Consider the following 13,333-nt stretch of genomic DNA (forward strand, 5'->3'; position numbering starts at 1 on the left):
TAGAATCATAGAATTGCAGAGTTGGAAGGAATCCAGAAAGTAAAGAATTGTGGATTCTTCATTCGTCTGCTATAGCCAGTGTGGTGTAGTTGTTAAGAGTGGTAGACTCGTAATCTGGGGAACTGGGTTCGCGTCTCCGCTCCTCCACATGCAGCTGCTGGGTGACCTTGGGCCAGTCACACTTCTCTGAAGTCTCTCAGCCCCACTCACCTCACAGAGTGTTTGTTGTGGGGGAGGAAGGGAAAGGAGAATGTTAGCCGCTTTGAGACTCCTTCGGGTAGTGATAAAGCGGGATATCAAATCCAAACTCATCTCCTTCTATATATAAACAATATTCACTTGGTCCAATCCAATATAATAACACCCAAGAAAGCCACTTTCTGTGAACAAACATTATCTTCAAACCTCAATTCCAAATATCATTATTTCTTTTTCATGCAGGGCTCTTCTTAGGTTCTTACAACTTTCCTTAACTAATATTTTCATACCTGCCTTATTCTTTTGGCTCTTTAATTCGTTTTAACTGATTTTGACTTTGTATTTGTCAACTGTTGCGACCCGCTTTGAGATCTCATTGTGGAGGGTGGGAAAGGGTGGGTAATTATTTCAATAATAATAATTGATCATTATGCACAATCTTCACTCATCTCTGCCGAAAACACGGACCAGTGCAGGGTTTAATGAAATGCTCTGCATGTTCTAGACTACAGGGATTAGAAGAGCTAAAACAGCATTTCTGGTCCCTATATTTATGGCTGCCTGGATCTGCTCCCAGATCCACTATATTCCAGGGCATGGCAGAACGATGGAGCTCTGGTATGTGGGGGCGAGGAGAATAATAAGGCAATGGAGGCACATGTAGACTCCCTTTCCAAGGCCAGACATCTAATGCTATCATCACCGTGGATAGATATGCAATGCCGTGACACTAGGCAGCGTGAGATTTATTTATTTTTTACCTTTTCGTTGTGGCCTCTAGTGTACTTGGCAGCAAGGAAAAGCTTTCCTGTAATGCAGCCAGCAAGTGTCAGAAGGAGAACGTGGGAATCCCAGAAAAATATTGCAAAACTTTGGGGGAGGGGGGTCTTATTATGAAGACAAACATATTTTTTTTAAAAAGAGTGGCCGTGGAAACTGTGTTGCCATAGCTGAAAGAGAATCACTGAGACAGGGTGGAATCCAGTGTTTTGGAAGGTCTCCCCGCATGACACATGGTTTTGGAATTTTGCAGCTGGTAAGCAAGCCCTCATTAACAAAGGCAGCTACTACTGGCCTAGATTCCCTGGCTAGCTTTCCACTATGGGGGCGCCTAGAAACAAGCCTGTCTGTGATTACCCAGCTTTGCAACGTGTTTGTTTAAAGACAATGATTGCTTTTTAATTCATTTGTCTTGGAACGGACAAAAGGCAGAGGCAGGGAGAGGGACCATCTTCTATCACCTGTTGAAACCTAATTGATCACATTAAAAAACCTGGCGCAAGGATTGGAATTCCCTCTTCTCCCACTTAGTCATCCCATCCTGGTGTGACTCATTTTATTACATGGAGGTTCCCAGTGGTTTTATTTTGAGTGGAGCTTTTGTTTCGTGAAGTGTTAGTGCGTTTTATTCTTTAGATTTTCGCTAAGTATATTTCCATGAATTGGCAAAAAGACATTAGTCAAAAGCAACGCTGGAACTGCATTGGCCCCTGCTGTTTCACTACTCAGCTACTGTTGTTATGTTTCGTGGTGGCTTTAGCTGAATTTTTCAAACAAACGGCTGAGGGAGGAAGCGCCTTTAAACTTGTTCTCTTGGTGCAAAATGTCAGTTTTGGGGCTGGGCTACAACTTGGATGACTAACGCCCCTGGCCCTTTCCCAACCAGATCTTGACATACATCTTTGGCCTCCATGAATCATCTTTGACTTCTCTCTCGGTGAAATTAAAGCATTGGCCACAGCTCAACATCAGACCAGCTTAATTGGCTATAATGGGCCGGTCTCTAGACCTACATGAATCAAACAAGCCCACCTCAGGACCCAGTCCTTCTGAAGAAATAAAACAGTCTGTTGGCTCACCAACATTAAATTCTTTTAAGCTGCAGTAGCTTCTCTAAAATTACAGAGTTACTTCTTGTAGGGCAAGGAAGAAGGGGAACATAAGAACTGCTATGCTGGATCAAATCAAAATTCTGTGCAATCCGGAACTCCTGCCTTCCACAGCCACCACTCTCAGAAATGTGAGAATCAGAGCATGATGGATATGAACAACTCTGTTCATACATCATGGACGGCTAATTGCACCTAACTGGTGACTGTGGGTAGAGATTCACTTCTCTATATGAACTGAAAGATGCAACCACCTTCTCGGTAGTGGTGCCCACCCTGTGGAACGCCCTCCCATCAGATGTCAAGGAAATAAACAACTATCTGACTTTTAGAAGATATCTGAAGGCAGCCCTGTTTAGGGAAGTTTTTAATGTTTGATGTTTCATTGCTTGATGATGATGGTGGTGGTGGTGGTGGTGTTGTGAGCCACCCAGAGTGGCTGGGGAAACCCAGCCAGATGGGTGGGGTAGAAATAAAAAATTATTATTATTATTATTATTATTATTATTATTATTATTATCCAGCCAGTTCAGTGGGGCCTGGATAAGGCTTGCAATGAAGGTGAACGTCAGAATCAACTGTGCACCCAAGGGACTGATTTTGTATAAGGCTCATAAGAAAGTTGCCTTGCGCTGAGTCAGACCATTAGGTCAGACCAAATTCTGTAATTCCTGCTGATGTGACTCAGAGGAATTTCATCAGCTGCAGTTGACATTTCTCCCTCAAAGATGACCGAAGTCTTGCTCACACTTTGTGGTACCAAGCTGTCGCCCTCATCCTAAACCCCCATATAGTTTCACAGGTATTTGTGTGTGTGGAATTGTGTGCCCAAAATTACCCAGGCTTCACTGTGGGAAGATAGAAATGCTTTCAAGTTGTGGAGCAAAAGTACTGATGCATTTGGAGAGTAGCTAAGGTATGTTTCTAGGTGAGTTAAGGCCAGCTCTGAAATCTGGTGGCAAAACAGCTGGTCCGCCATTCCCCATCTCTACTACCGCTCTGCAAAATACTTCATAGTCTGTTACTGTTACCTTTGCAACAGCTATGTTCACCATTATTCCCATTTCATAGATGAGGAACTGAGGCCAAGAAGATGGGCCGCAAGCCAGATTAATTTAGCACAAGTTGGGAGCCTTGCCAGTGGCTTCTGTGAGAGGTGGATTGTACCCATAGCAAATTTTGGTCCAGGGCCATAGAGGAAGATTCTGGCAGAGGTGGGACTTGGACCCAGATTGGTCCCCCTCATTGAGGCTCCGATTTGTATTGTTTGGAGCAGATGTGCTATTGGAAGCTGCAAGCAGACAGCTCCTCCACAATGCGTTCAGTAAACGTTACTTACTTTGGACATTTCATTTGACAGCCTGTCAAGTCTCTGCTGTGAAAACCTCAGAGTGAGCTTGTGAGAAATGCAACGAGAATTTCCCAAACCTCCCAGTCCATCTCTCATGCCAGCTCAGCTAAGCTGCGGCAGAACCTACGTTTTTACTGCCATTTCACAAACCCGTAGTAATGAGTAAGGGACCGTGAGCAATGTGTACAGGCTCGGCGGACCCTTTAATTGGCTAATTAAGCCAAACAACTCTGAGGGTACTGTAGCAGATCAAGCAGGATTTACCTAATGCAGACTGACATCTTGACTTCCCCCAGAGTTTGGCACAAAACTTGTGGTCCGATCACAGCTCGGGATAGACGGGATAGAATTACACTTTTTCTTAAAAACTCCTTTCTTTCTGTAGAGAGTTGCTGACACCATCAGATCTGGTGCTGGAGCTTAATTTCATATTAAGTCTCCCGGTGCCAAAAGACGTTGCTATACTGTAGTATGGAGTTAGAAGTGTTGCCCAACAAAGGCTGGCTTGACGTGTACTTAGCGTGCCACAGTCTGATTTTTGGGGTAGGCATAATGGTTCTCACCACACTTACAAGTGTACCTTGTGTTTTCCAAGTATATATCCCAGTAATGCTCATCTGAAAGACAGACATGAGCCCCATGCATACCAAAACCCAGGGGCTTTTAGAGCATATCCATACCACAAACCTACAATGGGTTTAGAACACATTCGTCCACCAGTTATATCTATATTCTACTTTTTAGCTAAGATTTGTTCTTAGAGTGGCTTGCAATTAAAATCCACACAAAGGACACAATCAAAACATTTCTACATAATTCATAAGATACAAAATGAAGATACAAAAAAATCAACAATGGTAACCCTCTAAACAGTGCCCAAGCCCAAGAGTCTGTTCAGCAGCCTCAGCTTTTGTAGTTGGAGTCAGTCTGGGTCCTGCCAGGTAGAAAAAGGCCTGCAAGGCAGGGATAAGTTCTACTAGGACTTAGAGCTAAGATGAATATATCATTGTTATATTGGCTGTCATATTGTGGTACTGATTTTCCTGTTAGCTAATTTGGGTTTCCTTTTGGGAAAGAAAAGCAGGTTATACGTGGAACGAAAGGTCCCAGCCCACACAAGCATCCCATCTGCTTATTTTATACCAGTCTGATGTCATTTGTTTATTTCAGCTTTTTGTACCCAAGTTTCCCCCAGTCCCTCGCGGTGGCTCACATCACCACTTAAATTTACAACAGTTACAACATCCCACTTTCTACATGCAGTAGGACCAAGCAAACTAATTAGTCAGCCATATACCTTGAAAGAAAAATCTGAACGGCAGCAAAATAAGAACCAAAGAACAGGAGTGTCTAGACAAATCTCTTTGGAGGAAAGGACACAAGGAATTGCCTTATATTAAGTCAGGCCACTGATCTGTGCAGCTCAGTACTGTTTGTACTGACAGTAGTTCTCTGGGGTTTCAGAGGTGGAATCTTTCCTGAAAATGCGTGGGATTGAACCCAGCACCTTCTGCATGCAAAGCAGATTCTGTACCACTGAGCTGTGGCCCTTCCCCAAAGGGGAACTACAGAAAGGGGTTCTTAATAATAATAATAATAATAATAATAATAATAATAATAATAATTTATATCCCGCCCTCCCCAGCAGAAGCCGGGCTCAGAGGGGCTAACAACATTAAAATGATACAACATTATAAAATCATTTCATTATAAAATCAGTTCAAATCAGATTAATGGCAACCATTGGGCTAGAGTTCTGTGAGGATTGCCAAAGGAGGGGGTCAGGCTGTGCCCTGGTGGAACAGCTCTGTATTGCAGGCCCTGCGGAAAGATGTCAAGTCCCACAGCGCCCTAGTCTCTTCTGACAGAGCGTTCCACCAGATTGGAGCCACAGCTGAAAAAGCCCTAGCTCTGGTTGAGGCCAGCCTAACCTCTCTGTGGCCCGGGACCTCCAATATGTTTTTGTTTGAAGACCATAAGGTCCTCTGTGGGGCATACCGGGTGAGGCGGTCCCGTAGGTGCGAGGGTCCTAGGCCATATAGGGCTTTAAAGGTTAAAACCAGCACCTTAAACCTGATCCTGTACTCCACCGGGAGCCAGTGCAGCTGGTATAGCACCGGGTGAATGCGATCCCGCAGCAAGGACCCTGAAAGGAGTCTCGCCGCGGCATTCCGCACCCGCTGGAGTTTCTGGGTCAGTCTCAAGGGCAGCCCCACGTAGAGCGAGTTAAAATAATCCAGTTTGGAGGTGACCGTTGTGTGGATCACAGTGGCTAGGTCAGGGCGAGAGAGGTAAGGAGCCAACTGCTTAGCTTGGCGGAGATGAAAAAATGCCGCCTTTGTTATAGCTGTAATCTGCGCCTCCATGGAAAGGAGCCTCTTCTCCTTCGTATTAACAATTGGTGTTCTCATAGCTACTCCCCACCCCCAAGAATCCTAGCAATTGCTTTGTGATGAGAGTGCTGAGAATTCTGTTAGAGGTTACTTGCCTCCGTCCTTACAGAGTTACAGTTCCCTGGGAAGAAGGAACGGCTCTTAAACCAATTTGTCTATTCTGTGCAAGTCAGCCTTAGGTTTTGTAACAGAAAAATCCTAGCTACTTTGTCGATGATGCATTATATCAGCCAAAATTGCTTTGCAAGAATATGTATGTTAGGGAGAATTGCTTACAAAAACGTGTGTATTAGGAGAAATTGAGACCCAAATGCTGATGAATTTCCACGAGGACTTTCTTAAAAAACAATTCCACAAACTGATTGGGAAGCGTGGAGACCTGCCTTGGAATGGGTCTAGATCAGTGTTTCCCATACTTGGGTCTCCAGCTGTTTTTGAACTACTATTCCCATCATCCTTGACCACTGGTCCTGCTAGCTGGGGATGATGGGAGTTGTAGTCCCCAGCTGGAGACCCACATTTTGGAAATAAGTAAACCATGTCATCCAAGAAGGCCTACAGCTATCTCACTGTGGCCCTCTCTACCACCTTCCTTAGGAAGGAGATGCCTGCAAATGATCAGTACTTAGTCCAAACAAATGGGCCCAGGGCCAGTTTCTTTAGGAGTGACCATATCACCGCCTCTTCCAAGGGGACAGGGGCCACCCACTCATGCAGTGAGTCATTGCCCGTGCTCTAAAAACAACCAGTCAGACCCCCTCTGTTGATAAGCCAAGAGTGACAGGCATCAAGAGAGCACGTGGTTGAGTGTATAGCCGCAAGCCCTTTGTCCACATCATCAGGCTGCAGAAACTGATTCCACAGCACAATCACACACTGTGGCACTGGGTACTTCAGTTATAGCTGCAAAAACTACAAGTAAAGCTGACAGTTTTACAGAAAAGGAAACAGAAGAACCCAAGTTTGGGAATGTAGGAAAGTCCTGATCAGTGATGCCCAAAGGATAACTCTTTAGGCCCCTTGCACATAGATTGCAAAGGTGGATGAGTTTGTAGTAGGGTGCAAAGCCTCATCCCATTGCCCAGAGAAACTTTGTGTTCAGCAAATTTGTATCCCACCTTAAACAGAGGTTGCTAAGTGGCTCACATGACAATAAAATAATCCGAATAATCTGAAACAGGCAGCTGGCTATCAGCAATGCCAGAATTTTAAACCACTGCATAAAACTGTTCTTTAAAAAAATCACCCCATTTCCTTCCAAGCAGCAGTTTAGTAGTAGCCAGAAGAAAAAAATGTAACACCACATTTTAGCAACAACAGAAACAGAATTTGTTTCTTAAATTCATAGGTCACAATTCATAAAATCCTTTAAATGTCAAAAGGTTAAATGGAGCCTGGGAGTTAATTGAATAAAAATTGAATAAATAACATAAGACACATTTTTAAAAAATGTAATAAACAATATCTGAAATATTAAGCACTAAATTCACACCTATTTCACTTTCCCCTGCCTAGCAGCTGCTGCTTCACAACAAACAATAGGTGACAGGGTGGCCATTTTGCTCTCTCTCCCAGCAAAACAACACTGATTTCTTAAATTTATTCTAGCCTCGTCTATTTTGCCATAAACTCGCAGCAGTGCTAATATTCAGAGATGTTAAGGGAAAAGCAAATATTGACTATCTAAAATTAGGACTTGTACACTCAAGATTATAAAAGCAAAGCAGCAAGCCAGATGGAACATTGTATTTAAGCAGAAAGGTCAGTACAATTGCTGCGAGGTGTTTACTTTTTATATGAGGGTACCATATTTGAAGAAGCAGATTTGTCCCAGGCAACAAATTTGCTAGGGAAACATTTGCCGGCTATGCCCATTGATGCATCCGTGTAGAATTATCTGCCATTATCATTAGAAGCTTGTACCATAAATCAATGAAAAAAATAATCAATTAAGGGGTGTGTGTGTCATTCCATAAACCAATGAAAACCTCATCCATTGTGTATGTGTGTGGGGGGGGGGTGTCATTTCACCTATCTTGATCATACACCTCCTGTGGACTTTGGGGTTAATCTAAACGTCATCTGGTTATGCTCAACATTTTTGATTCACAAGGTTTTATTAGTGCCATCCCAGGGGCTTGGTCACTAAATGAAATCAAATGTTTCTGTGGCTTTAGAATGATTCACTGGTCTCTTGAGTACTGAATCTGATTTTGCAGGCGGTGCCTGGTTGGTGTTAGATCTGTGCTTGTGACTATGTTTGTAAGGCTGAGTGTTCACATTCTGCAGACTAAAGTTGCAACGAGGTGGTAAATTTATTTGCAAGGTTTAAAACACAGAGAAAGAAAAACTGAATCTTCTGCCTGTAGCCTAAAGTGGTTCGATCCAGTCTCATTTCAGGATTATATCTTTTTATTCTATGGCATGTGTCATTCAGGACAACTCCTTCCCAAAATACCTAGGGGAACCTACTTTTCCCTCTTCCTTCCAACTTCCCCTCAAAGCCCAACTTTTCTGTAAAGCATGGGGGATAATCACCTCTTAGTCCCCATCTCCAATTAAAATGCAGCAGCTGTTCCTTTTTTTTACCCTTGCTTCGGCTATCTTGGGCACTGTTGAAATGTAGAATGCAAGCTCCTTGGGGACAGAGACCTGTCCTACACACACCCACACACTCATTCATGTTTACTATGTGAAACCTGGTCCATAGGTGCATTATAAAGCAATAGTAATTGTCCCACGCAGAAGGAGAATAAATTATGCAAAGCAAGTAAGTGCAAGCAAAGGTTGCAGAATTTTCAGGACATGGGTTGCAGAATTCAGCTACTGGTAATGTCGGCACAGAGTTATGCTATCATCGCCATCATCATCCTGGGTTTAAATGTCTGCCCGATGTTTAGTCTGTTGTGTTGCTGTCTAGGTCACCTTGACTTAGCTGAATGTGTGCGGCAACACTGTAATTAACCTGTTTCAAAAGCTAACTGTTCACTTGGGATGAGCAGCTGCTGTGCTTGCCCTGGGTGGTTTGGTAGCGGTGCTGCAAAACATTATTAAAATTTGGAAACCTTACATATTAGCTGACTTCAGAAACAATGGAGTACTTTGTGCCTGTGGGGAACCCCCTGTTAGTAAGGGCCGGGGTGTAAACTGCAGTCACAACGGAGGTAGTCCCAGAGGTCCTTCTGACTCAGACACATCTGAGTCATCACTCTTCTTCTGCCTCCCCCTTCCCTCCCTTCTCCACCAATCCCAAGGGGCAATGATTATACTCCAGGCTTTCAACAATACTGAAATGACTTCCATGTTTCTTCTTTTGAATTGGTTGTTCCAGCTCATCAAACTAGACCCTTTTTCCGTACCACTCTCTAGAAAACACCCATACTTATTTCATGTTATCCAGAGTCAGCTCTGAAACCTTTTGCCGGCTTGACTCAGAGAGGATCCCCCCCAGTACCATAAATACCTTTGTGACACCTGTCAGGTGCTGCTTATCTCCTAAGCTATCCTGCAGGGACTGGAGAAATTGCAGGTACTTGACGTCATCCCACAGAGCAACAATTAAAGGAAGAGAAGTATCAGCTAATGAGTCCATCCTGTCAAAGCCATTCCCACTCCCCAAAGCGGTGCAATGCTCTCATTGTTTTCTTTCTCCAAATTCTTAGAAACAGCAGAGTTGGTAGTAAATTTGTATCTGGGCTGCACCGCTTCAGAACTGCAGGCGAATGTCTGCATGAATGCTCCCGCACACAAATAATTATTTGCCGATAGAAAATTAGTGTAAATAGGGAGGTGGCCAGGTGGCCAAGCTGAACCTTTTCTCCCATGTGCCTTTTTTAAAAAAATAGGGAATTTTGTCTCGTATGGTCAGGCAATGTCCCATCTGAAGTCTGAAGTGATACAGTGCAGAAACGAATTAATTGCTTCTGGCACAGCCTGGTTTGAAGCTGTGAATAGAAACTTCTTTCTGAGAACTAGCTCCTCGTTGTCGTGGTTGAGAATTAAGCATGCATAACTATGGATGCTTATAGATCCACCTCTGCCAGATTTCATCTCAGATACTGAAGTTCCGCTTCACCAGATAAAGATAAATTTACTAGTGCTGTGATGCAAGCACTGACCTCATCAGAGGCGAGGCAGGCCACTCAGCAAGTCTTTTACTCTGATGGAGCAGGAAGTGCTCTGGTTGTACAGGGGCTTCTGTGATGGGGTCCTCCAAGCCAGAGGACATCAATGTGACATCCTCAGGCCGGAAGGACACTGGTGCCACAGGCTCTTCTGACCGATGTATTTCTGGAGTTGACCCTTCATGCACTTCTGCTTCTGAGTTCTCAATCTGACGCCCTGACGGAGGAAGAACAGTGCTTTCTCTACCCACTATGGTCCTAACAACCTCGTCTCCCAGCACTCATTAGGCCTAGAAGGCAATCTCCCAGAGCCACTGATGGAGGCCTACCTTTCAGCTTGAACAGCCACCACAGAAAAGACAGTCTTCATTGGAACAGCGGCAGAGGTGGAAATATCATGCGCTGCAGTCCTGGCGAATACCAGCCTGTCCCTGTGGTAGCTATTCATAGTTTATTTTTTAAAAAACACACACAACCGTGGCACATCAGGAGACATGATTAGCATCCCATCTTGTTTGGCCCTTAGTCTCTTGTATAAACATATAATTTCCAGAATTTGAGAATCAGCACAGCCTGACAGAAAATGCTAGACTTGGACCTAGAGGTTTCCAGCTGAAATCATTGTTTAGCCATAGACTTATCCTAAATCCAGCACTGTGCAGTTTAATTGTGCTGTTTAATACCAATTTGTCCATTTGCTTTAACTTGAAATGTCAATTATTTCCAACAGCACACAGTCTTACAGTTCACTGTTCAATGCCTGACGCCTGCTACCTTAAAGCATTGTTGCATTTTAGTTTCCCCCCTCCGTTATTAAGCAACCTACATATGCAATCATGCATCACTTACACGTTGAATATTTCGTCTGGTTGGGCTTTACTTTGTGATCACTGGACACTGCACAACTGTAAAAACCAAAGGAAACAGAAAGCCAAGCAAACCAGGACTGGTTTTGCAGTTTTTATTTTTTTTTCTTTGGACAGTCATTTGACAGATGCAAAATGGGAAATAATTGACCAGGTGGCAGTATCGTTGAGAAGGAACAAAGGCTTGAATGAGCCACACACTAAGAAGATGAATTGTTTTTTAAAAGGCAAATGGTTTTCTTGGGAGCATTAGTAGAATTGGGTAGGTAGAAGGTGATTTTCCATTCCGTTTAGCACTAAGCCAACTCTTTGCATGAATGTACCTGGGTGCAATCCAGGGAAGTTTAAGCATGTTTTAAGTGCCAGTGAAATAGCTGTGTAAGTTGTGAAGACTGCAACTAATATGCTGACGAAGTAGAGAGGAAGGAAAGAACCTGGTGTAGGGTCTTAAGAGTAACAAGGAAAGGGCTGGAGGAACTAGGAAAATTTTAGCTCAAGGAAAAGACCAGAGCGTGTGGGAACATAATTGCAATTTGAATATTTGTAAAAGGGCTGCTCAAAGCAAGATGCTGAGCATGGGTTTTCTTTCTTTCTTTCTTTGACAGTCTGCTGAGAGTGGACCAAGATATGAATAACTAAAAAACTGGTGGGGAAATCTGTGACTTGGGTAGCAGATCCTCCAGGAAACACTTGTTACTAGAAGCCTTTGAAAAAGCTTGACAGAAGCAGCGAAACTCCAGCAAGCACATTTTTGTTGTTATTAATCTCTACTGTTGTTATGGAAATGCTTAGGGTGGGTGGCATTAAATGTATTTGCAATCATTTATTTATGAAAACTTTGCTACCACTCCAAGTAGTCAAAGGTTTATATTTTCACAGCTGACCCAAAGCCTTGGCCAGTGTTGGTGAGTTGGTAGGGTGGGCAACCTTATATATGTTTGTCCATTGTATTTTGTGGGGCTTGTTGTTGTTGTTTAGTCATTTAGTCGTGTCCGACTCTTCGTGACCCCAAGGACCAGAGCACACCAGGCACTCCTGTCTTCCACTGCCTCCCACAGTTCGGTCAAACTCATGCTGGTAGCTTTGAGAACACTGTCCAACCATCTCGTCCTCTGTCGTCCCCTTCTCCTTGGGCCCTCCATCTTTCCCAACATCAGGGTCTTTTCGAGGGAGTCTTCTCTTCTCATGAGGTGGCCAAAGTACTGGAGCCTCAGCTTCAGGATCTGTCCTTCCAGTGAGCACTCAGGGCTGATTTCCTTCAGAATGGAGAGGTTTGATCTTCTTGCAGTCCATGGGACTCTCAAGAGTCTCCTCCAGCACCATAATTCAAAAGCATCAATTCTTCGGCGATCAGCCTTCTTTAAGGTCCAGCTTAGGACCATATGAGCATAGGACTGCAACCTGAATCTTGACGTGCTGCAGTGTTTGAATCCTACCTTTGCCAGGAAGTCACTAGGCAACCTGCTATGCTCTCAGGCTTAGCCTTCCACCTGTAATGTAGGGAGATCTCGTTTTACAAAGTTGTTGTAAGAATGACAGCAAGAGAACGCATACAAAGTACAGTGGTAGCTCGGGTTAAGAACTTAATTCGTTCCGGAGGTCCGTTCTTAACCTGAAACTGTTCTTAACCTGAAGCACCACTTTAGCTAATGGGGCCTCCTGCTGCTGCCGCACTGCTGGAGCACGATTTCTGTTCTCATCCTGAAGCAAAGTTCTTAACCCGAGGTACTATTTCTGGGTTAGCGGAGTCTGTAACCTGAAGCGTATGTAGCCTGAAGCGTCTGTAACCCAAGGTACCACTGTACTTTGGACATGTTATGGTGCTGTAGTGGTGAGGAAGAGCATGACCCCCTTTTTTCATGCTTGACTTAATATTTCTTTCAGATGGGCAACAGATTTGGGAGATGGAAGCCACCGTGGACAAAGATAAGAGCCAACCTGTAAGTAGTGGGCACTCAGCACATTCTCCCACTTCTCCTTCAGGTACCAGGTTTCATTCTGTAGCAGCAGAAATGCCTCTGAACACACAAAGGCTGCAATCCAGTTGGAACTGGGTGCATTGTTGCAGACATTGGGATCAGTGGAGTAATTTTGTTTACTTATTAGAGTACTTGCACAGGCTGCCTTTTAGCAAACGGTTCTCAAAGTGGTTAACAAAAGCATGTTTCGATAAAGCTTAGGCACTCTGTTTTGGATTGTAGCCTAAGCACACATGTTGTGGCCTTAGTGTGTTTCCTCATGGTTGGGTTCACTATTAAGCATATTCACGAAACACTGGTCAGACTCGTATAGGCTGTGATCTTGCAAAACAGAGATGCGTTCAGTTTCCCCACTGCTGGCCACTTAAATGCCACACCTCTCTACTGTGTTATCCAAAAGTTCTTGCCCAGTTACTAGTAATGGAACTTCACATTCTCCTGGGTTTCTGCAGTGGTAACTCTTCCCTACTTCTAGGTAGCTAGAATCTAAGCAAGAGCTAGAGGTCAGTGAGAATCTACCCAAAAGTAGGTGC

The 13,333-nt window shown here is 43.9% G+C and overlaps 1 protein-coding gene across 7 annotated transcripts in view; it reads left to right on the forward strand.

Moving 5' to 3' along the window:
- NFATC2 (nuclear factor of activated T cells 2) overlaps positions 1–13,333 on the forward strand; it is a gene marked incomplete at its 3' end in the record, with an annotated part of 141,752 nt that overhangs the window by 79,156 nt on the left and 49,263 nt on the right. For all 7 annotated transcript variants that reach the window (XM_081196104.1, XM_081196105.1, XM_081196106.1 and 4 more), the window contains exon 7: positions 12,706–12,761. In XM_081196104.1, the coding sequence (XP_081052230.1) occupies positions 12,706–12,761 (56 nt within the window). The remainder of the gene's footprint in view (positions 1–12,705; positions 12,762–13,333) is intronic.

The sequence above is a fragment of the Podarcis bocagei genome (assembly GCF_964188305.1).
Source record: "Podarcis bocagei genome assembly, chromosome: 5".
NCBI lineage: Eukaryota > Metazoa > Chordata > Lepidosauria > Squamata > Lacertidae > Podarcis > Podarcis bocagei.